Source organism: Bombyx mandarina, chromosome 13 (assembly GCF_030267445.1).
Source record: "Bombyx mandarina strain Sakado chromosome 13, ASM3026744v2".
NCBI classification, from domain to species: Eukaryota; Metazoa; Arthropoda; class Insecta; order Lepidoptera; family Bombycidae; genus Bombyx; species Bombyx mandarina.
Genome location: NC_143220.1, coordinates 14,716,492 through 14,740,036, shown reverse-complemented (window position 1 = coordinate 14,740,036; position 23,545 = coordinate 14,716,492). Strand labels below are relative to the sequence as shown.

The 23,545-nt window shown below is 35.5% G+C and overlaps 1 protein-coding gene and 2 long non-coding RNA genes across 7 annotated transcripts in view; 1 reads left to right on the top strand and 2 right to left on the bottom strand.

Annotated features, from left to right (window-relative positions):
- Positions 1 to 1,019: 1,019 nt before the first annotated feature.
- Positions 1,020 to 23,545, top strand: part of LOC114248537 (delta-sarcoglycan) — a 46,099-nt gene continuing 23,573 nt past the window's right edge. The window contains exons 1-2 of one of the 4 annotated variants that reach the window (XM_089732576.1): positions 1,020 to 1,153; positions 2,224 to 2,639. In XM_089732576.1, the coding sequence (XP_089588702.1) occupies positions 2,554 to 2,639 (86 nt within the window). In that variant the 5' untranslated portion in view covers positions 1,020 to 1,153; positions 2,224 to 2,553. Of the gene's footprint in view, positions 1,256 to 2,091; positions 2,640 to 23,545 lie in introns of those variants that run through there. The other 3 variants (XM_089732575.1, XM_089732574.1, XM_028181802.2) reach the window with 3 other exon arrangements.
- On the bottom strand, positions 10,595 to 14,201 carry LOC149501673 (uncharacterized). Of its 2 annotated transcripts, XR_016324126.1 has the most exons (4): positions 13,026 to 14,191; positions 12,778 to 12,849; positions 12,203 to 12,323; positions 10,595 to 12,111 (listed from the first exon to the last, which is right to left on the bottom strand). It is a non-coding gene; the product is annotated as an uncharacterized LOC149501673 (long non-coding RNA). The 2 variants fall into 2 exon arrangements; XR_016324125.1 differs by having other exon boundaries at positions 12,778 to 14,201.
- On the bottom strand, positions 16,997 to 19,985 carry LOC149501672 (uncharacterized). Its single transcript, XR_016324079.1, has 2 exons — positions 18,544 to 19,985; positions 16,997 to 18,100 (listed from the first exon to the last, which is right to left on the bottom strand). It is a non-coding gene; the product is annotated as an uncharacterized LOC149501672 (long non-coding RNA).

Sequence of the window (23,545 nt, the reverse complement as noted above, 5' to 3'; positions counted from 1 at the left end):
CACAATATTGACCTCAAAGCTCTTGAAAATCATAGTGTCAAATTATTAAGACGCAAAAATATAATAATAAAAAAGAATGTCTGACCTCAAAAACCAAAGTTGAAATAACATTTTCCGACACAATATAATCTCAAGTAAAGTCATCTTCGACATGAAAGAAACACATCGAAATTCTTAAGGGGAAATATTACTTTGCAATCGGGAAATTCTTCTCTGAAACAACTCGCGGAGAGGTAACGTTCATTTCGACAAAAGACGAACAATATTCCGTGCACAAAGGAAAGCACCCGATATATTCAATGCAGTGACACAAGAAATGGCGGCACAAAGCGGTAACAAAGCTCATATTGAGAGTTACATTGAAGCGAAATAGTCCATATACCGAAGTGCAGATTCGATAATGGCATACAAATATTGTTGGTTCTATGCCACTGTTTTCAGTCATATGTGGTGAGTACCTTAATATTCAGGATAGTCAGGAAACTATTTGAGAAAAAAAAAATTTTCCTACATATTAATTTTTTTGTGAAATGAAATGTTTTTAAAATCTGAAAAAAAATAATCTTTTTTGGTCGTCATTGTCATCGTTTTAAACTAATCTTTTCGATTGTGACAACTTCTGAATTTGGAAGTTATTAAAGAGACTTACGCATGCGCTTATTTTACGCGCCACCCCTAAGCCCTACGACCGCCTCCGTGCCAAAGATATCACCTGAAAACTGAACCCTCAAACCTAAAGAATAAGGACTTTGAATTTGCTAGCTCGTCAACGCGCGAAAATTTGAGGCCCATATCATCTTCGGTTGTAAAGCCGTCATTATGTTCACGCAGGAAGAATTAGATTTTCGTGACGTATTCTCCTGTTTTCTTACTCCTTCACTCTGAAGTCCCCGAAATTCGGCTTATGGTAAACTAAACTATTATCCACAGTGTTAAGGTAGATATTCATTTGGAGAAATTGAGTTTGAAGGGGTGAAGTGGCACGACAGACGGGCGAAGCCTTTAGTCGGCTGCGAGCCTCCAGGGTGAGTGGGCGATTCATTTAAATTGCCTTCGCGGCGCTTTCGTAACTTACTTCGCAATGAAGACCGACCGATAGATCGGTACAAAACTTTACGAAGTGATCAATCAAATGAAGTATAGGGGTTCGAACGTCAAGAAAAGTTTATTTAAATTGTTCCAACGCGTTTTGGAAATAGTTTTTCCGAAAATAATTCCAAAACTAAATTAAAAAATATAAAATATATAAAACATAGTAAGTATGTATGCAAAAACGAGCTGAAATAAAAACAAATGTGAACGATTTTAAAGTATCGTCAAATTAAATGTTTCACAAACGAGTCGTACTCTATGATAAGGTTTGAATCCAAAGAAAAATAACCATAAATTTAATTTTAATTTCAAACTCATTTCTCTTGAAGAATTCATTCCTTTCCCGACGTTAATAACATTAACCGTCCTTGTAAATTAAATTAAATTGTGTTACTGTATCTTGAATATAAATAACAGCGAGTGTAAATCGTAGTTAGCGGTGTTATGGGAGGGCACGGGGTGCCGGCGATCCTGGCATATTTGCCGTTTTGCCGACATTCTCCAGTTAATTAAAGGCCATTTGTACTCTGTCTTCAGAAATATAATTTATGAAATGAGAAAGCATTTCAGCGTTTACTAAATGTTCGAGTCGTGGAAATATTTTTGACGCGGCAATGATTTGTTTGTCGGCTGATTTGTTGTATTAATTCCTTGTAATTGAAAGACAGTTTGAAAGGTGTTTCTTCTAATTTGTTGTGAAAATGAAGTATACGAAATTGTATTTTAAATAACGTATTGATAAATAAGTAGGAGCCTCCACTCCACCTCCTTGTCGATTCCAAATAAGCCCGCCTCGATCCCAAGCTCCGCCTACCCGTGGAAGGTAAATAAGTGTTTATGTAAACAGTTTTATATACTCACTGAATACATACTCACATTTTCCTGTTACTCCGGAAGATATTAAGGAGACCTCGTGACCCAGAATTACTTGTCTTTCCTCTCTTACATAGTACGCTTTTACATAGTGTTCCTTACTAGCTTTCATTTCAGATATAGACTATAATTTTGAAGTAATTTTTAAACATATCAATTCATAATTAATATAAAGAGTTCTTCAAAAAAAGTATTCGTATAGTACCGATTCAACAAAATAATGTTTCAATAAAATTAGAGATTATTTTGTTAAAATAGCTACAACGAAACCGTCTTGACAAAATAGTTTGCTCCCGCAATTTCACAAGAGGACAATGTGTTAACAAACAAATTCAACGGGGCGGATGAAAGTTTCACAGCTAAGAAGTCTAGACTGTGTGCATAATGTCGACGCCGAACAGTGAGCTCTAACAAGCTGGCCATCCGAAGTTGTTAAACGAAGCCGAGTGAGTTGCGGGAGAATAATTCCGGCAAAGCGGTCGCTAACTGAACGGACAGTTTGGAAGTGTTGGCGGCTCGCCTCGACTAACAGTGCGGACTGGTAGATCCACATGCGCTGTCGTTAAGCTATAATATGATGCAAATCGGATGATGGAGACGCAATCGCTAGGGAGGAGTCGCCAGGCTCCTGCTGTCAGGAACCACATAGTTTACACCGATCACAAGGGAAGAAAGTGAGTATTTAACCAAGTCTATAAAATTATCTTAATAAAAAATAAAAAAACGACTTGAAGAGGTTTATAAATATAGCTTAAAATACGTATCAAATTATTGAAGAACCACAATATAAGACAATAATACATAATACAAGACTTTAAAGGAAATAGCTTTACGTCATATTTATAACTCAATGGCGTTTACACTAAAATAAAAACGTATTCTGAAATTTGAACGTGGTTAAATAATAATATCCCGTCGTTACCGTTTAAACCAAACAAATGAGCCTTATTATTTCTCTCAATTTGTTCTAACAAGTAACTTAGAGTCAAAGGTTCGCCGGGGCGGAGAACTCAATGGCCGTGAATTTTGTAATCTTCATTAATTTCAACCGAAAGTTAACTTTAGTCTTCCTACTTCAATTTCTATTAATTTGAATTCGGCGTACTTAACGTGCCGTTAAATTTTACTAAACTGTATAAAACGTTACAATATTGACCTTTCTGCTGCTAAGTTCTTAATTTTATTTTAGAATCTGCTTAATATTAAGACGATATTTCTTATTAACTTGCCCAAAGAACATTAATGTACAAAGTAAGTATGAATACCAATGAAATGTACATTTACTTTTCTGCGACATAAAGTTCAGTTTTAGTTAACTAACTTTACAGTTAAATAGCCGTAAGTTCGAGATATACTATTACAACTCGTCCAGTAAAATATGAAGCATATGGTTAGGTAACTGCAAAAGAAATTTTCATATAAATGAGGTGTAAAAAGTTTCTAACACCATTGTAAGAAGAAACCTCGACCGACTGAACTTTTCCTGAAACATTTAAATTCACTGCAGACTCTTTTATTACGTCGTCTCGTTATTATGTCACTTGTTCTTATTTCAAAAGAGATAGTTCTATTGTCATTGTATTTTAAGGTTACAAACTTGATTGGCCAATTCATGAGTGTATAGTATATAGTCCTGAAGCGACGTATTTATAAATCGACAGTAAATTGAAAAGTGTCAGAATAAAGGCATACATGTTTTTGGAGAAATAACATTAGGCCAGCCATTTTTTTTGTCTAACTCTCTGCCAGCATCCCTGATGGTCTATTCTGGCTTCGACATGACTGGTGGATGAGCTCACGAGGCTCAGCCTGAAAGACCAAAATCTGCCCTAACAACCATCTAAAATCTTATGTTGTATGTTTCATTTGATTCTAAACTATCAAAACTTGATCACGCTCCGCTACAATTATATATTATCACTAACTCATAGTATGGAGGTGATCCAATTGTTGAGACTCCCGTGCCCGGCGCTTGTATCTGAAATTATCGAACATTTTCTTCTACTTTTCTACCTATGCTAATAACCTCGAAAGGTTATACTACCTTCACCGAACGTGTTCCTTCTAGATTCCAGGCACACAAACATTTATTTTTATCGACAAATTAAAACTGCTATGAAATGATGCAAGCTATATTTCAAGACAGGGCTATTTTGGCGTCCATGGTTAATTATGAGACTTGTGATCCGGTTCAGCCGTTTACAAGTAATTATTTACGTGCAATATATTTAAGAATCCATCGTCATTAAAAGCATGAATTTATCTTTCATCTATGGGGTATCTGTATGGTAGAATCTTCACCTTCGTTTCCTTATCCAACTGCGGCCTTAATTCTAATCATAAGTACCGATGGTATAACGTATTGCGAGTATCTATCATACTACTAGGTCCCGCCACACTGTTAACATATGTAGTTTTCAAGACGGCCGCCGAACTTGAAAATTTGCACACATTTATAAAACCGATAACAATAAATAGTTTTATTAAATTTGACCTTTGAGTAGGATAAAAAACAATTCAATAGTCAGTTCATGTTTAGTTATGAAACGACATCATTAAGCAATAAACAATTGATTCGAAATATTTGTAAGTTTTACCGCGTCACCCATTTCACTTCAGCTACGAAGTTGTGGGATATGCTACATTGTCGTACTGATCTACAAGAACAAACATATTTATTTAGGACTAGCTGACCCGGCAGACTTCGTAGTGCCTCAATCGATAAATAAAAGACCTAAACTTTTGTATAAAATAAACATAAAACAAACTAAAGGAATCCGTCCGACGGGGGACACATCAAATGGAAAACAAAATTGGTATTTTTATTTAATCCCGAGCATTTTCATATTTATCTACCTTTTAAACATTTTCTGGACTTCCACAAATAATTCAAGACCAAAATTAGCCAAATCGGTCCAGCCGTTCTTGAGTTTTAGTGAGACTCACGAACAGCAATTCATTTTTATATACATAGATTGTGCACTAAAGCCCAAGTTGCCATTACAGTCCGAAATTTCGCTACCATATAAGAACCAAGCGCTGTGTTACCGTCAATATGTTTCCTTATAAATTATAGTCATAACATATCGGACGCTACTTAGGTTCTAATAGTGTCAATGTCTCATTGGCGGTTCATTGGTAGCCTGGACACCGTAGTTGTTGAACTTCTCTGATGGCCAGCTTCTACATTCGTCACAATAAGTTTATGTGACGGGTTGCGTTTCTAGGAAGCCCAAACACTGGAGTTTGATTCGGTTTTTAAGCACAAATAAACTCTCTTAAAAGAGAATATTGCAAATAAGTACATACTAGTTTCTATCGTTACCCTCAAATACCATTTAAATAAAACTCGTCCTGAATAAAATTAACAAAAAATCTTCAAAAGTTATCAGTTCGCTTTAAGTCATAAATGCTTATATATTTCAATATATTTAAATTTTCTTCATTTCAATAGTTTTTAATTTCCAAAAATCCTTGAAAAAAGATTCGACATGCTAACTTCAAATTTTTATGGTAAAATAAATAGTAAGACGTTCTGTTATCTCTAAATCATCTATGTTCTTTAATTCTCCTCAAGAAAACGCAACACACACATTATTTCTGTATAGTGAATGAAAATAAAATGCATAGCACTGAATTACTTACTCATTTTCAATATACGAAAGAATTCATCAGTAAGTATTATCACTTGTTTCAACAATATGTGATATGTACATACGTAATGCCAATCAAAACATATATTAGAACGACAAATATGCATTAATAATTCGTTCATGAGAATTAAAACAATTTTAAAATTGATAGTATTTATCAAAAATGTACCAATAGATATTTAGGAGAGTCACTGAGTATCATACTTTACCATTTTTATCATGAGATATCAACGTCGAAATATTAAGTAAAATTATATGAGGATTGCTGTTTGGGATCAAAAGTCAAAATAAGATAAACAGTGAAATCTGTAATCTTCATGTAAAAAAAATTTAAACTAATAATGAAATAACCAAAGGAACATTTTTAGGAAGATAATCGTAATTATTTAACACTGTTTATATCTGTACCGTATCCCAAGGCAACCTTTGCAGGAAATAATAAAACGTAATCTACCCTGAACTGTTCTAACGATGAATATTGTGAGTAATATTTGTTAATAACCGACCGTGCCGAGGCTTAGGTCTTAATGTATTTAATTAACCTCTGAAATAAATAGCATCCATTTTTTTATAATTTTTTTCTTTCTTGCTCACGAATTTTTTTAAAGTACGGCCCGAGTGCTATGTAGTTTTTTTATGACATTTTTATTTAAATTAGTAGTATTTTAATTATTTATTTAATATCATATTTATTGCATGTGCTTCTCAGTTTTAACTGTATGGACTCTTTAAACGTTAATCATGAAAGTCAAATTGCTTAATTTCGGCTCAGAAATAGAGGATCTTATATACGGATTTACTAACTATACCTTTGAGCTTAAATTATTTTTATTATTTCTGACGTTTCGAATACTTTCCAGCTTAAACCGAAGGATTTAGTAATAACTTTTTCAGCTTTGGTGTGAGTGCTGTGTAAGCTAGCATGGATTGGTAGCACCATCCTGTCAGCTTCGACGGCGACCCAGTAATGCGGTCTATTTTCAAGGATGAGACAGCCGTTATGCAATTGAGGCTTCGACCTACTGTCTCAAGATTGTGGCATTCACGGTGTGGTGTCCTTGGACCCCGGTTGCCGTTCACACAAGTTGGGCCATAAGCTTGTCCATTCATCTGCGAATAGAAAAAGGAAAACTAATTTTTACAACTGTAGCTAAGTTATTTTAAGAAGCTAAGAAGCTACTGGTAACATGATATTATACGCTATACTAAGTCGCTAAAATTTAAATTGTAAAGAACATTTAAAGAAATGATTGAATGAAGAAATGAAAGAAAGGATTGAGGGTGAACCCGTCGAAGACACAGGTCATTGTTGTCGGCAGTTCAAGATTGTGTTCGAAAGTGAAATGGTCGCAGCTTCCGGCTATTTTATTTGATGGCGTACCAATTCCTATCAGCGATACTGTGAAAAATTTAGGAATCTTAATTGATAAAAACCTTTCATGGAACGCTCAGATAAAAGAGGTTAGCCGGAAGGTGTTTGCAACAGCTGGATCTTTGAGACGGTTACGAAATTTTCTTCCAACTGCCACTAAAACTGCGCTTGCACAATCTCTCCTTCTTCCAATTCTTGACTACGCCGATGCCAGCTATACTGATTTAACTGAAACACAACTTGATAAACTTGAGCGGCTACAAATTTTCTGCATAAGATTCATATTTGGTTTACGGAAATATGATCATGTATCTGAATTTCGCACTAAGCTCAAGTGGTTACCAATTCGCCTTCGCCGCAATACTCATGTCCTTTCATTACTATACTGTACTCTCTTTAACCCCCATGCCACCATATATCTCAAAGAACGTTTCGAGTTCCTACGTGATACGCATAATTTTTCACTGAGATCATCGGATAGCCTGAGACTGAAAATGCCGGCGCATTCATCATCATTCTTTGATCATTCATTCACCGTCCAGGCGGTTCGATTGTGGAATGCTCTGCCGGATGCAGTGAGAAGGGCTCAAACTTTAAACTGTTTTAAAAGAATGGTGAAGGAACACTACTTATCTTCTTAGTGCTGTTTGTTTGCATCATCATTTATTATTTCCATACTGTTGATGTATTATGTGTATGTAAGTATATTAGTATGTATTGTATGTAAGTGTGTATATTGGTATATAATAATAAGTATATATTTCATATTATATGTAAACGGTATATATTTTGTTTATTGTATGTATATATTTTCTATAATGTATTATCTATAGTACACCGCAACATACCTGCTATATTTTTTATATTTTCCAGAATTTCTATAAATTAAACGGTTGTCTGGAAGAGATCGCTTTTAGCGATAAGACCGCCTATTGTACAAATTTATCTGTTTTTTGATTGTTTTTTTGAATGTAAATTGTGTTTTGGTGTGCAATAAAGTGTATTCTCTCTCTCTCTCTCTAAAGAAATAACTTGTGGTTGTTAACTACCTCTGAGCCGTATTTTAAAAACCTGACAAGGAAAACAAAATCCTAAAAATTAGAAGACATAATGGATTTGGAGTGTTCTTAAACACAAAAATGTGCTAGTAGTGAAAAGTAAAATTTTAATGAAAAAAATTATTCCAAAAACATTCTTGTAATTGATGTGGAAATTCTACGGAGAATAACTTAAGGATGACCAATAGACTGATGAATTTGCAAAAATCCATAAATCTAGGTTGTATGTTGTTTAGTACGATGGCTCATGTGTATTTTGCTTTTTCATCTTATGACAATTTTTCATCTCTAAAATAGGCCCAAATATTAATAATGGATTTTTTTAAATCAAGCCGCTCTCTTTTCACATACACTCCGCAATATTTATTTGTTAGTTTCAGATCTTCAGACAATATTCAACTTCGAAATTATTGAAAACTTTACAATACTCACGTGAATATGTCGTTATAGTAAAGAAATTTGAATATAAATGGTCCGAACCGCTCTCGGTGTGTGGGGGGAGGCGAGGGGCAGACGGGCTTCGAGGGACCCCCTATATTTGTGTGTCGAGCAAGGACAGTACAGTTACTTGTATACAGTTTCCGTTAGTCACATTTTCGCAACAAGGTATTCACATTTCGAGGACTAGAAAGTTGGCCTTATCGCGTTTAAAATAGAACGACAAACACATCTAACTTTGTGATGCAAAACGGACAAAACGAGTCAGGCCCGCGGACGTAAACGTAACGAAGGTTTATTTTGAAAGTAAAGTCGCTTTAATGTTTTTCAAAATAAATTACATCAATTTTAATATTATAATTATTGTATTCGATTTGATTGATGAATTGTTACAATATCTTGTACATTTTGTATTATTATAATCTATTAGTAAGGTGAGTTAAGCTATCGTATGAATGATAATTTACTTGTTTGACTTTATTTTAGTCATCTTTGGTCTTAATTATTAGTATGAAATATAATTCCTTAACAATGACAGTAATAAATACTGCCATGTAGCATGTTGATTCAATCATTATTTTTTCAATAGTGGTGTCGGTACACGGTTTGATAGCAAAAAGTTTCGATCAACACCTTACAAACTATCGTTATCCTGCAGGGTTAGGGGCCTGGTATAGAAGGTAGTTATCCTCGATATGGCGCGCATTGTGAAGAGGCTTCTTACTCTGGAGTCTTAACCACTGGTGGCTTGTGTCATAGACACAAAAAAAAGTATACTTAATAAGATTTTGAATAAATATAGTAGGACAATAATAAAATTTAATTTAGAAAAAAGAAAATTCAGAATGTTTATATTAACGAAAATTCGGATTCATCTTCAGCACGTACCTACCCTACGTAACTCAATACAATAAGTACATTATAAGTACGAGTAAGTGTACAAATTGATTTATCGAAGTTGAACATGTTACCGAGTTGCGCCTGAGTATTCGCAGTTCTTTGCGTTACACAGATAAAGTGGAAATAAAAAAGAAACTTCACAAACAGAAATCCCCTTGTCGCAAGATTTACGAGCCAACGCACCTCCGACTCAAATAACTTATGTACATGTAAATTTTTGCCTCGTGGAAACAAGCACTTGTATTTACTGCTCATATCCATGGCTAAGATAGAAAAGATTTATCAGTTTATATTTCCTGTTCTTTCAGCCGATTTGAATTTTAAGATTTTAAGGCTTTAGACGAAAATCACAACAAATTCACTACATAGTTATAAATACTAGAGGTCCCGCAGTAATCGAAATCCGACTATAATTAATTGGAATTGTAAGTTTGTACTCTGTTATGATTGTATTTTATACTTCTATAATCACAAATTTCGCCAAGAGTACACTATAAAAAATATTAACAAAAACAAACAATATTTAATCTATTCTCAATTTGACCACAGACGTCAAGAACAAAAGTTTGACAGTAAATAAATAGTATGCATGCGTGTGTGCGTCAAATACATGGTATGTAGTGTGTGTAATGTTTTCTTTATTGATTTAATGTATCTTTTATGCATTATTTTATAAAAATATTAGCATTGTGCACTTCTTATCTATATTCTCTATAAGTGTGGAAAGTTTCATACTCCTCCGTCCGTGCAATTTTCTTAAAAAGGAATATAAAGTTTTTGCTTCACGTATTAATATATATAGGTATATGTGGGGTTCTGATTATTCTTATTTTCTTTTTATGTCACTTTTATAATATTGGTAGATGTCACTGTCAAGTAAAATTAGATGATAAGTTCATAGATTATACACTTAATATATTAGAGATAGATGCGCAACTCTCGTTTTTATTTTTGCTTTAGTTAAAGCCCGGTCCAGCAGGCGTCGCTACGGTCGATTATTAGTCTCCCTACCCCCCACCAGGTGGCTTTTTTAGTAATTTTAATATTTTTAATAACTCTCTTTATGAAAAAATCTTATCGTTTAGAATCGCTGGAATTCCCGGTAGTACTTATGAGATATTAAGGAATGTTTGATTGTGTTCAGCATTCTAATCGATAAGATCTTTTCATACAGAGAGAAAACAGTTTTTTAAAATAAAAAGCTGTAATTCTCTGTAAGCTATTTAATTTCCCTATATTACAAACAATTTTCGGTTAAAAGATTGTATGAACGTACAATTGTATAAAACTTCGAATAACAATAACTCCTCTAGATTAATCCTACTAGCGTACTTATTAACATTAAATCGAAAGTTATCTAAAAGTTAATTAAGTCTAGATAATCAAATCATTCAATGTCAATTAAGTCATTTGTGCGAAATATAAACATGTCAGCTTTCCATTATAAACATAGTAGACAATTTGAATTAAATTTAATAAATTTGTTTCTTAATGATAGCAGTTCTTGCTTAAAGTTGATCGTGACAGATCATGACCTTGTATGAAAATATTACATCTATAAATACTACCTATGCTTCGTCATACAATAATTGTCATTTAAACTAGCATTGTAGAGATAATACACACACTAAAGTGAATACTAAATTATTCTTAGCATTCTTATAAACATTTAGAAATTTAAGAAACGATCAACCCACAATCATGTTCATAACATGTGACATTTTGTTCTGCACAAACGTTTTGTTACATGATTTGAAAAACAAAAAAAAAACAAAAAATGTTTAAAAAATGTAATGATGATTTAAAGTACTCTTAAATATTGATAGTTTGTACTTAATGACACTTATAGTAATCTTAGACATGATTACAATAGTTATACTTTTATTCTTTAACTAAATTATTTCTATTCTGACGTTTCTGATGCTTTAGCTTTGGTAATACTAGATGAAACAAACAGCAGATTGAAAGAAAATCATCTTAAAGTTAATTACATTCATTACAAACCATTAGTTTGCATTTTGTTACAAAAGAAACTGATGTTCGTTACATGCAAATGAATTATAAACATACACATGCAAACATAAAATGTAAATTTATCTTTTAATCCAAATTAAATGTACATTAATATTACATCTAAATAATAGAAAGGGTCTCGAAAATTTTTATTGCACTCAACAGCAGACGAGCACACAACCCGGCTCATGATAAGTGGTCACCAGTGCTTATAAACTTCAGCAGTGTCATAGGGGTTGCTGTCTATCACTTAAGTTTTAATAAATTATTAATATACTCAGTCACAAGCATATTGATTTCACATAATGAAAATGTAAGAAACATAATCATGTTTGGGCATTTTCATTTATATCTGCTCATACAGAAAACACAAGTTAGCAAATATATTCCACAGTTAATCTAAATAATTGCAAATAATGCTTTTGAAGATCGTTGACTTTTGATCATTAATTAAAATCATCTTCTCGTAGAATTTACAAAAGCTCATTTACAAAAATTTATATCAGTATTTTCATATATTACTAACTTACTAATTACAACTATTCAAACGTAATAGTATAACTATAAGAACTAAACAACCTATTTTAAAACAAAATTGGCATCAATTTAGTTCTTATGAACTATTTCATCTATTAATTTATAAATTATAAACATATTTAAAAAAATTAAGATCCCTTGTGAGTTCACATTCCTTGCTGAATCAGTTTCTCTTCTGAAACGGAGAAACAAAGTATCTTAAGTATGTAACAAATATTGAAAAAATACGACCATGAAAAATTTAGTGTTAATGTAATCATACTTACAAATTAATATATTACATAACACGTTCTGGTTCAAATATAGTGCATCAATCTTTTCATGTTTCAGACATTTTAGTGCTCCTTATAATTTTTCCATAAAATTTTGTCATTATCAAACCTTTGTCTACAAAATAAAAACATTATTTTATATTGGGTAGAAGGATGAACGTGGTCACAGGCCACTTGGTGTAACTTGGTTATCAAACACCAGGAAACAAAATGTGAATGCCATCATCTAACTTTGGATGTGAGATCAATTGTGCTGTATTTTATTTAAACAGGAAAGCATGACTGATTGATCATTCCAAAAAACTAGTTCGGGCCCACTTGACAATAAGCATATAATACGCTGAGTTGCAAAACATAAATACTTCCACCCACTCGAGACAATTTTATTATCTGAGTTGTGTGTGTGATAGTACGAGACTTAACACCGACTGTTTTAATCAAACTTAACATATATGATAGCTAGGCAGCAGAAATAGGAAGGACCATTAGTTGGTGCTAATTCATTTAATTATATTATGAATAATAATTCTGTTAGCAAATAATATACCGGGAAAATAGTGTAAACTCACCGTTATCAAGGCATCCGAAATAGCATTTCATTTTCGATCTTCGAGGCATGCTGATTTTTAATAATAAGCTTTCTGTAAGAAACGAAAATAGTTACACAGGCTTACGAAACGCTAACGAAGAAAAAAGTATTGGAACCAAGTTATGTCTAAAGAGAATTCAAAACAGAGTTTCTCAATGTCTAATCGTCTAATATTCTCATAAAGCTAAAAGATGCTCTAAATTAATACTACAACGTAAAATAACTCACACCAAGACCAAAAAAAAACGATTTAAAAAATTAAATCGTTACGACATTTTGAAAACTTTTTTTTTTTTTTTTGAGATTGTTTTACGGCCCTGGAATTTTGAAAACTTCAAAGCAGTGTTTCCACTTAAGTTTTTTTTAACACATTTTACCCTAGTTTCTTTTGAATTTATCCCTAAAATTTCCTAGACAACTTTCATAAATCCTTTATATAGAAAGCATAAATAAAATACAGAAAATAAACCACAGCATATTATTTAATGTAGGTATATATAATATAAACGCCCCCAGAAGATCATAGATCTATAGGATTAGAATTTTCAAGGAAGTCGACGCATTTCTTTTATATTCTTTTGCTGCACGCAACCTAACACTGTTCGGTTCTAAAATTGAGCAATTGTTTGCTGGCAAAGTTGGGAACTTTCTATGAAGCAAGCCGTTCAGGGTTTCATTAGAAAGCCTGTTTCTTTTGTCAGTTTTTACATTTGAGAACACTGAATAATCTTTCCACCTCAGTCTTTGAAGAAGGAACTGCTAGCAAAAGTGAAATGACAATTACAAGGTTTTCGTAAATGAAATTACCATGATAATCTTTCATGGTACATGAAGTACCTGTATATTACAATACAAGTAAGTTCTGGTGACATCAACGAAAATAGGTAAATAAAAGTTTGGCGGATTATACTTATTGGGATTCTGGGGAATCCCTAAGAAAAAAGCAGTGGCTTAATCTATGATTTACTTTACTAGAGGGTTACTGTTGAATCAAACCTTCTTAATAGTTTTTATACACAACTCTGTTTTATTCTTTTACTTGTCAACTCGACTTAATGTCATTCTCTCTCCATAAAATAAAATGTTCATTGTTTTACTTTAAAAACCGTTTATTTTAAAATTCACAACAGTTACTAGTATAGGCTTTGCTTTTTATATTTTTTAAATTGTCTTTATCATCCAAAATATCAGCTATTTTTCCCTAAAAAAGGGAGAATTCCCTAAAAATGGAAGCACTGCTTCAAAGTACGCTAACCTTTTTTATTGAGTCAGAACTCGTATCTGCCATCTAGTGAGTTTATTAGTTCATTAAGGCCAAAACGTTTCAAAAATGACCTCGCCGGTTCCTAAAGATGACGCTAGTTGTATGTTATTTTCCTTTGTATGGGAGTTGCACCCCCCTGGATAAGTTAGTTGTCAAAAGAAGGAGTAAAGGATCGTACGACGTTAAGATTGTTTTAATTATTTTGTGTGAATTTCTGCGGTAATCTGCACCCTACCATTCATAAATCCCACAACTTTTATGGGGGCTCGTCCGGGATATGAAGAAAACATGGTGTACGGTGTAAAAGTGTGAATATTAGATGCCGCATAATCGCCAAGCAAGCTGTCAAACATCATCTGTGTCAATCAAGAAGAGAAATAAAATATTGCCATACTGAAAAAAATACCCGATATTTGGTAGAATTTTACCATTTGAGGGAACGACGATTATTTTATTCAGAAAAAATTATGAAGACGATTGGTTATTATTTTGGTTGATAAATGACGAAACAATTGATACAGAATGGCACGACGAAATCAGAAAGACAATGAAGATTTGACAAAACCCAGTTCAGACGATATTACCTCTGGAAACAAACCACGGATTTCTTTTAATGACTTAGAGAAATCTATGACGCCCTTTACCGGAGATGATACGTACCCGATTGAGACATGGATGAGTGATTTTGAAGATACCGCTACGTTAATGGAGTGGACTGAAATAGAGAAAATTATTTATTCGAAAAGACTTCTCTCTGGTACAGCAAAGTTATTTCTGCGATCGTTGGGCTCGATAACATCATGGGTCGTACTTAAAGAATTATTAAAAGAAGAATTTGCCCCAAAACTCAGTAGTGCTACCATCCACAAAAAATTAGCATCACGCAAGATGAAAACGAGTGAGACTTACCAACAGTATTTTCTACACATGAAGGAATTGGCTATGCATGGGAAAGTTGAAGACGAAGCTATCATAGAATACGTGATAGATGGTATCCGTGACTCTGAAACAAACAAATCTATTTTATACGGAGCTACCGACATGAAACAATTTCGAAAGAAACTGGAAGTATACACACAAATAAAGGAAAAGATGCACCATAAAGCTGCTGCTCAGATTACACCCACGACGACAGGACGCAAGCCCGTGTACACTAAGAGATGTTACAACTGCGGTGATTCTAGCCACCAATCATCGGCATGCATAAATGGAATAAAATGTTACAAATGTAACGAATATGGACACAAATCAAACGAATGTCAGAGTACGATGAAGAAGACACTTAAAATCTAAGATGTAAGCGACTTTACTTCGAATCTTCGTCAGCCATACAAGAAAGCCAAGATTAATGATATTGAAGTTACTACTTTTCTTGACACCGGAAGCGATGCAAATTTAATTCGAGAATGCTATTATAGAGAAGTACTGTCAAAGGATAATGACTACGATCCGAACAATACACTTAATTTATCAGGAATAGCCGAGCATGAAGTACGCACAAAAGGATCTTTTACAGCAAGAATTGAAATGGATGATGTGATTTTTGAAACAAATATTAACGTGGTAGACGATGACGTAATACCCGTTAATATTTTACTCGGAAATCCGATATTGAACGAAATTGAAATTGCATTTTCCGCTGATGGCATTTCAGTGAAGAAGATATTACACCTGACTCAGATTAATGATTACAAAGAAGAACTTACAGACAAATATGATATTAAGACGATGAAATATAAAGACACAATTAAGAAATTACTGGAAGACTATGATGACTTAAAGACTACGATGAAAGAATCAAATGTAAAACTTAAAATTATACTTACCAATGAGGATCCGATTCACCAGACTCCCCGAAGACTCTCACCTCTAGAGTTAAACATAGTAAATAAACAGATAGAAGAATGGTTAGATCAAGATGTAATAAAAGCAAGTAAATCAGAATTTGCAAGTCCGATAGTATTAGCGAAAAAGAAAAATGGAAGTTACCGACTATGCGTAGATTACAGAAGGCTCAACAAGAAAATTATCAGAGAAAGATTTCCACTTCCGCTTATAGAAGACCAACTCGACAAACTGAAAGAAGCACAACTATTTACGTCACTAGATTTGAAAAATGGATTTTTACACGTGAATGTCAGCGAAGAAAGCCAGAAGTATACTGCATTCGTAACACCACAAGGACAATATGAATTTGTAAGCTTGAGGGTAGACATTATTTTGTTAAACACCAAGTAAAAGGAGGTCACTTTTTGATTCCTGATTTAATCAACAATATGATAACTTAATTCACTTTCACTTATCCAATCTTTAACCAGTACGTACAACAGTCACTGAATCACACAACGTAACAACGTAGTAAGTGCACCGGGCAAACGCAGTCGAACGAATGTTCATTTCAAGGCACGTTCCGCCTTTTTATACTAGCCGGCGCAGCTGGCTTATGAGTCACTTCTGTTGCAGCTGTTGTTTACGAGTGGAACGACACGGCCGGCGCACCTTGCTTGTGTGAGTCACTCCTATTGCACGTGCTATATAACATAAATATCGTTAACGCCGTCACGGCCATACTGACGTGCGCTCGTCCTCGTGCGCGCATTCTTATGGTATGTCTGTGAACAACAAACGTGTTCGTTCATCCTGACATTAACGGATGCAACTTAAAACGTGGTCTATGATATTAACAATCTAGTAGGGTTCGGTTCGCATAATTCTTCAGAAAATCCTATACTGGGTATAAATAACCTTCAGACTGCTTACATACCTGGGCCAGTTCATTTAAAACTCTTCAGGTATGTAAGTATGCCCCTTTTAACTTAGACCGGAAAATGCTAGACCGAATCGCAATCCCTGTAGCTAATTGTTGTGGCTAATCTGGATGAAAATCCCTATAGCCAAGCCATTGGACCGGACAGACCCTTCAATGACTTCACACTTTCTTTTTTTTTTTTTTTTTCTCTTTTTTTTTTTGCCAGTCCGGATTAACATCTCTCTAGCCACATACAATTCTCTTTTTTTTTCTTCTTTTTTTTTTTTAATCTTCATGTACGGTAGCTTTTGTTAAAACATTTCTTAAACCAGAACATTTATACGGAATTTCTTCAGAAATAGTGCGAGACCGACCATCGTTTTCTACATTTCCAACACCTGCACCTGAGGTGCCTGAGCTTACAGACATTGTATCACTACCCACAGACTATGTTTGCTGTATCGCTATTTGCGGACAAAAATGTCGCTTCTATTGTCAGTGATAGAGTCGTCATCATTAAGATCAGTTTCATGAACAAGATTAATTAACCCATCTGTGTACGCCGTCACGTCATCGTCACTATAATTTTCAGAAATTTCTAGTAGGCCTGACGGGCCTCGAGGTATTTCACGTAAGTTTTCTTGGGGAAATTTGTACACTCTATTAGAACTATTTACATGTCTCAATTTATACCTATCGTTTTCCATAACTGCAGTAATGTTGAAGGGACCTTAACATTTTCGGTCAACTTACGAAAACAAAATCCCCAGCGGAAAAAAGTTTGACTTTAGCTTTGCCTCGACTAAACCAAGGGATTATCACTCTGTTGAAACTTTAGATATTTCAAGTGAACTACCCTGAACGGTAAACATCTATTCTATTGGAGTAAACCCTGTTACTTGACAACGTGTACTATTAAGGGCGAGTTGAATATCCCCTAACTGCTCTTGCCATGATTGGTCCGAGTTACTTTCAGATCAAAGAGTGACTTGTTCATGAAACCTCTTACCATTGAATAAATTACTATGGCTTTGTTTTATAAGACTACATTCTGACCCTCAATGGAACATAAAGGGGAAGCCAAAACCACTTATCTGTAACACACTGAAGCTCTGGAACACACGTTGACGTCTCTGGTTGCACCTGCCACAGCACCTGGAGCAGTGTCGTTTTTCTTCTTGTAGCGCATGGAACACCCAGAAGCTACATGACTCGCATCACCGCACACGTAACAGCTGACTTGCAGGCGAGAGCCGGGCGCCCACGGATGAGGAGGTTGTTCAGGTTTTGCTGGAATATCGAAAAAAGTTTGAGAGCAGTATCTGTCGCAACACCCTTCGGCACGATGCCCAGGTTTTCCGCAGAAATGGCAGCTTCCACGGAAAAAAACTTCGAGAGCGTTTTGGTTCTTTATCAGGATCTTCGTTTTTTCTTTTGAGGGTAAAGCCACGTAATGTGTGAAATAGACGATTTTTTGTGGTAATAACGACAAAGTTCAATTCCCGACGGATTCTTTCATCACACTGCGACAGTATTGATATAACAAATCCGGTGGCTATTTGTTCTGGCACATTAGCGTCGGGAATCTTCTTTATAAGTTGCCATAGCCGGATACCGGCTTCAGCTGGTCCCTTTTTGCTTTCCATTTCAAATTTAATAACCAGGTCGAAGTGGTCTTGCATCATTAGATAATTTTGTCAGCATCTCTTTAATAGTAGACCAGGATATCTTACCAGGCTGTATTTTTGTGAGGCAAGTAGCAGCTCGAGCCTTAAGCGAATGTGTGAGAGTCAAAATTAAATCGACACCATCCAATACTTCAACTACTTTAAACGGCCCTTTAAACTTCGTATCTAATTTCGTTTGATTATGCTCTTCGTATTAATGTGTGGACGAGCTCACAGCCAACCTTGTGTTAAGTGGTTACTGGAACCCATAGACATCCACAGCGTAAACGCACCACACACCTTGAGATAGAAGTTCTAAGGTCTCAGTATAGTTACAACCGCTGCCCCACCCTTCAAACCGAAATACACCACTGCTTCACGGTAGAAATAGGCAGGGTGATGGTACCCGTGTGGTCGATGGCACTATACGGAGCACCCGTCTGGTGCCACGTCCTTACCCACGAGAACGTCGCCGCGCTGCGACGCCGGCAGCGCGCGATCGCAGTCAGAGTTATTCAATGATACCTCACAGTCTCCTACGAGGCGACGCGCCCTAGCGCAAGTGCAGCCGGAGCGCGGGGGCTCCAATATCGGCAGTCCGTGCTGGAGGCGTGGTCTCGTCGTTTGGCAGACCCGTCGGCCGGCCTCCGTACCGTCGAGGCGATCTGCCCGGTTCTCGCGGACTGGGTGGGCCGCGACCGCGGAAGTCTCACCTCCGGCTACCTGTGCAGACTCACAAGACATTTTACCACCATGCAAACTTCTTACCGCAACAAATCTTACCAGCCACCACGCAAACTACAATTTTACGGGTTCCACCTCTCTTACACGATGTTACTCCCACACTGAGGAAGCCAACCGCGAACACATGTCAAGCACGCACAAGGACGCACTTCACCGGAAAAACCTGCATTCGCCAGCGGAACCCGAACACCGCCGCATCGCCAGACACGAACGCACCGGACGTCTTATCTTACAGGTCACGACGACTTCAGATGTGTCAATTTTTCTTCCCCACGGAAACTTGCTTGCTTTCTTGTTGGCTTGCTTGCTGGAGCCCGAAGTCATCGAACGTGTAGTGTTATTGGTATTGAATCGAGTAGATTCTAAAATTTCAGCGACAATTCACAGTCTCATGTCCTGGTTTACTGTACCAGTGCCATGTAACTCTAGCAGTAGTCATTGGCTTAAAAACGATTCGTGTCGGAACTACCCACTCGTCATGACAGATCCATTATTGCGATCGAAGTTTCACTTGAGATTTGCACTTTCCTTAATTTCTTGCAATAGCTTGTTACGTGTTGTATTTCCGTTAGTAAATGCCATGTGATGAAGTCGACAGTCAAACTGGGCAACATGAGCCAGAACGTAAGATGTGACGATTTCTTCGTGGCTCAGATCTTCCATCGAGGTAACAGAGACGTTATTACACGACTTACGTATGCTGCATTCACGCTCTTGTGGCGTACCACTACTAGTATTCTGATCTGCATCATGTTTTTTTTTGCTGTACTTCGAACATGTTTAAACACGTCACGCCAGTGAGAGTAGAGTCCTGATCCCACTTCTGATGTAAGCTTGAGGGTAGACATTATTTTGTTAAACACCAAGTAAAAGGAGGTCACTTTTTGATTCCTGATTTAATCAACAATATGATAACTTAATTCACTTTCACTTATCCAATCTTTAACCAGTACGTACAACAGTCACTGAATCACACAACGTAACAACGTAGTAAGTGCACCGGGCAAACGCAGTCGAACGAATGTTCATTTCAAGGCATGTTCCGCCTTTTATACTAGCCGGCGCAGCTGGCTTATGAGTCACTTCTGTTGCAGCTGTTGTTTACGAGTAGAACGACATGGCCGGCGCACCTTGCTTGTGTGAGTTACTCCTATTGCACGTGCTATATAACATAAATATCGTTAACGCCGTCAAATTCAATAAAATGCCATTCGGTTTGTGCACAGCGCCATCCGTATTCCAACGCTTCATTAATGATATCTTTCAGGATTTCATTCTAGATGGCACTGTCCTAGCTTATTTAGATGACCTAATAATACCTTCTAGAACAGAAGAAGAAGGAATCAAGAAGATGAAGAAAATACTTGAAAGAGCGCAAGAATATGGGTTACAATTTAATTGGGAGAAATGTCACTTTCTGCAAAGAGAAATTCAATATTTGTGTTATATTATTTGTGATAATCATGTAAAACCTTCTACTGAGAAGATACAAGCTGTTGCAAAGTTCAAGAAGCCGGAGAATATAAAAGGACTAAGGTCATTCTTGGGTTTAACTGGATATTTTAGAAAATTTGTTAAAGATTACTCAATCATAGCAAAGCCACTGACTGATTTACTCAAGATGGATGTAAACTTTGATTTTGACATTAATTGCGAAAGAGCTTTTGAAAAATTAAAACAGATTTTGTGTGGTTCACCAGTTTTACGCATTTACGATTCGAATCTCGAAACAGAGTTACATACAGATGCAAGCATAGATGGCTACGGAGCCGTTTTATTGCAGAGAAGCCCAAAAGATAACCAGCTGCACCCGATATACTACATGAGCAAAAAGACTACTCCTGTAGAAAAGAAATATCACAGCTACTATCTGGAAATTTTAGCAATTGTAGAAGCAATAAAGAAATTGAGAGTTTATTTACTTGGAATTCGTTTCAAAATTATAACAGACTGTTCTGCTTTAACCATGACGCTACAGAAAAAAGACTTACCTCATAGAGTTGCTCGCTGGGCACTCCTCCTTGAAGAATTTGATTACAAAATTGAACACCGATCCGGAACACAGATGAGACATGTAGATACTTTGAGCAGATACCCTGTTAGCCTGATACTTACCGAAACTACTGCACGCCTGAGAAGAGCACAAGATGATGACCTGAAAATAAAACTATTAAAGAAGTTGTTAGAAAGAGAACCTTATGAAGATTTTGTACTAGAAAATGGAATATTGTGTAAAGTTAAAGATCGTACTAGACTTATTGTTGTACCTAAGAAGATGATAAATGAGATAATAAAAAAATGTCACGAGAAAGGCCATTTCGGAATTATAAAGACGGAAGAATTACTAAACCGAGACTACTACATTGAAAATAGCAAAGAGAAGATACGATAAATTATTGATAATTGCGTGGAATGCATATTAATTTCGCATAAAAAAGGAAAGAAGGAAGGATATTTACACCCGCTTGATAAAGGGGTCACTCCATTGTCTACTTACCATGTTGATCATCTTGGTCCTTTGACATCTACGAATAAGAATTACAAATACATTTTTACTGTTGTAGATGGTTTCACAAAATTTACGTGGATCTACCCAACCAAAACTTTATCGACGGAAGAAGTACTACAAAAACTCAGATTGCAACAGGAAACTTTCGGTTCTCCAGAGCGAATTATAACAGATCGTAATGCTGCTTTTACTTCTAATGATTTCAAAACATACTGTAACGAAGAAAACATAACACACTATGTAATAACTACTGGTCAGCCGAGAGGAAACGGTCAAGTTGAGAGAATACACTAAATAATAATAAACGTGCTGAGTAAACTCACATCAGACGATCCTGCAAAATGGTACCGACAGATTGGCAAAGTGCAACGTTGTTTAAATGGGACTTACCAAAGAAGTATTGGGATGACACCCTTTGAACTGCTTACTGGAATCAAAATGAGAGACAAAAGTGATGATATTCTAAAGTTGATAGAAAAGGAGAATTTAGTATACTTTCAAGACAAAAGATCAGAACTTAGAGACAGAGCAAAGCAAAATATTCAGAAAATTCAAGAAGAAAATCGAAAAGTTTACAATCGCAAAAGACGAGAAGCCATACAGTATGAGATCGGAGACCTAGTAGCGATTAAGAGAACACAATTCGTTCAAGGCTATAAGCTACATCCGAAGTATTTAGGACCATATCAAATTATACAGAAAAAAAGGAATGACAGATACACTGTGAAGAAGATAGGAGACGGTGAAGGACCTATTAACACCACTAGCTCCGCTGATATGATGAAACCATGGTCTAATGGTGATGACGAACAAGAATCGCATTCATCCGGGCCAGATGAATAATGCAGGATAGCCGTGTGGGGTTCTGATTATTCTTATTTTCTTTTTATGTCACTTTTATAATATTGGTAGATGTCACTGTCAAGTAAAATTAGATGATAAGTTAGTTGTCAAAAGAAGGAGTAAAGGATCGTACGACGTTAAGATTGTTTTAATTATTTTGTGTGAATTTCTGCGGTAATCTGCACCCTACCATTCATAAATCCCACATATATACTTTTCAAAATAATAATAAAATTCGAAAGTATATTTTGAGAGCATTGTTATTAAGTTTTGTTTATAGCATGGAATATCTTCAAGGCGTAATTATAAAAATACTCAAAAAAAAACAAGGTTAATGATGACGAGGAATTCGAAGAGCATTAGTGATCAATTTTAAGTTATAAGTTCGAAGCAAAGTTTTAAGTAAAACCGACAATTTGCTTTATGAAATCTGAATGCTTTGTGTCAGAGTAAATGTGGGTATTTTCCTGATAATTATATCAAGTCACGCGAACGGTGTTTTAGGCAATGTTAAACAGAAATATAAATAAGTTTCTAGATAGAACATTACGGTAAGGAGTTTCCTTAAAAATATTGTGGTACGCTATCGTCACCCGAGAACTATTGGCCCAGCGTAGATCATCTCCTCTACGAGCAATGTGTCCTGTCCACTGCCACTTCAACCGTGGCGTTCACAACATAATCACAACATATTATGAGAGGGCTACGCTCGGAGTTTCCCTGGTAGATCGAATCATTAATGAGGAGATTTGCAGGAGAACTGTGATATAGCCCAAAGGACGCCGGGGGCAAATATGACAAAGTCTATAGCCGGTAATGGACCGGGAGCACTTCAGTTAGTAAAAAAATGATACGTTGATTTAATTCCAATCCTCATTTTAAATTAAGATTTACATGTTATATTATATTTCATTACGATGTCGGAGGCTTAGTATAAATATTCACACAGTCTTTGTGAAGGCCCAGACTAAC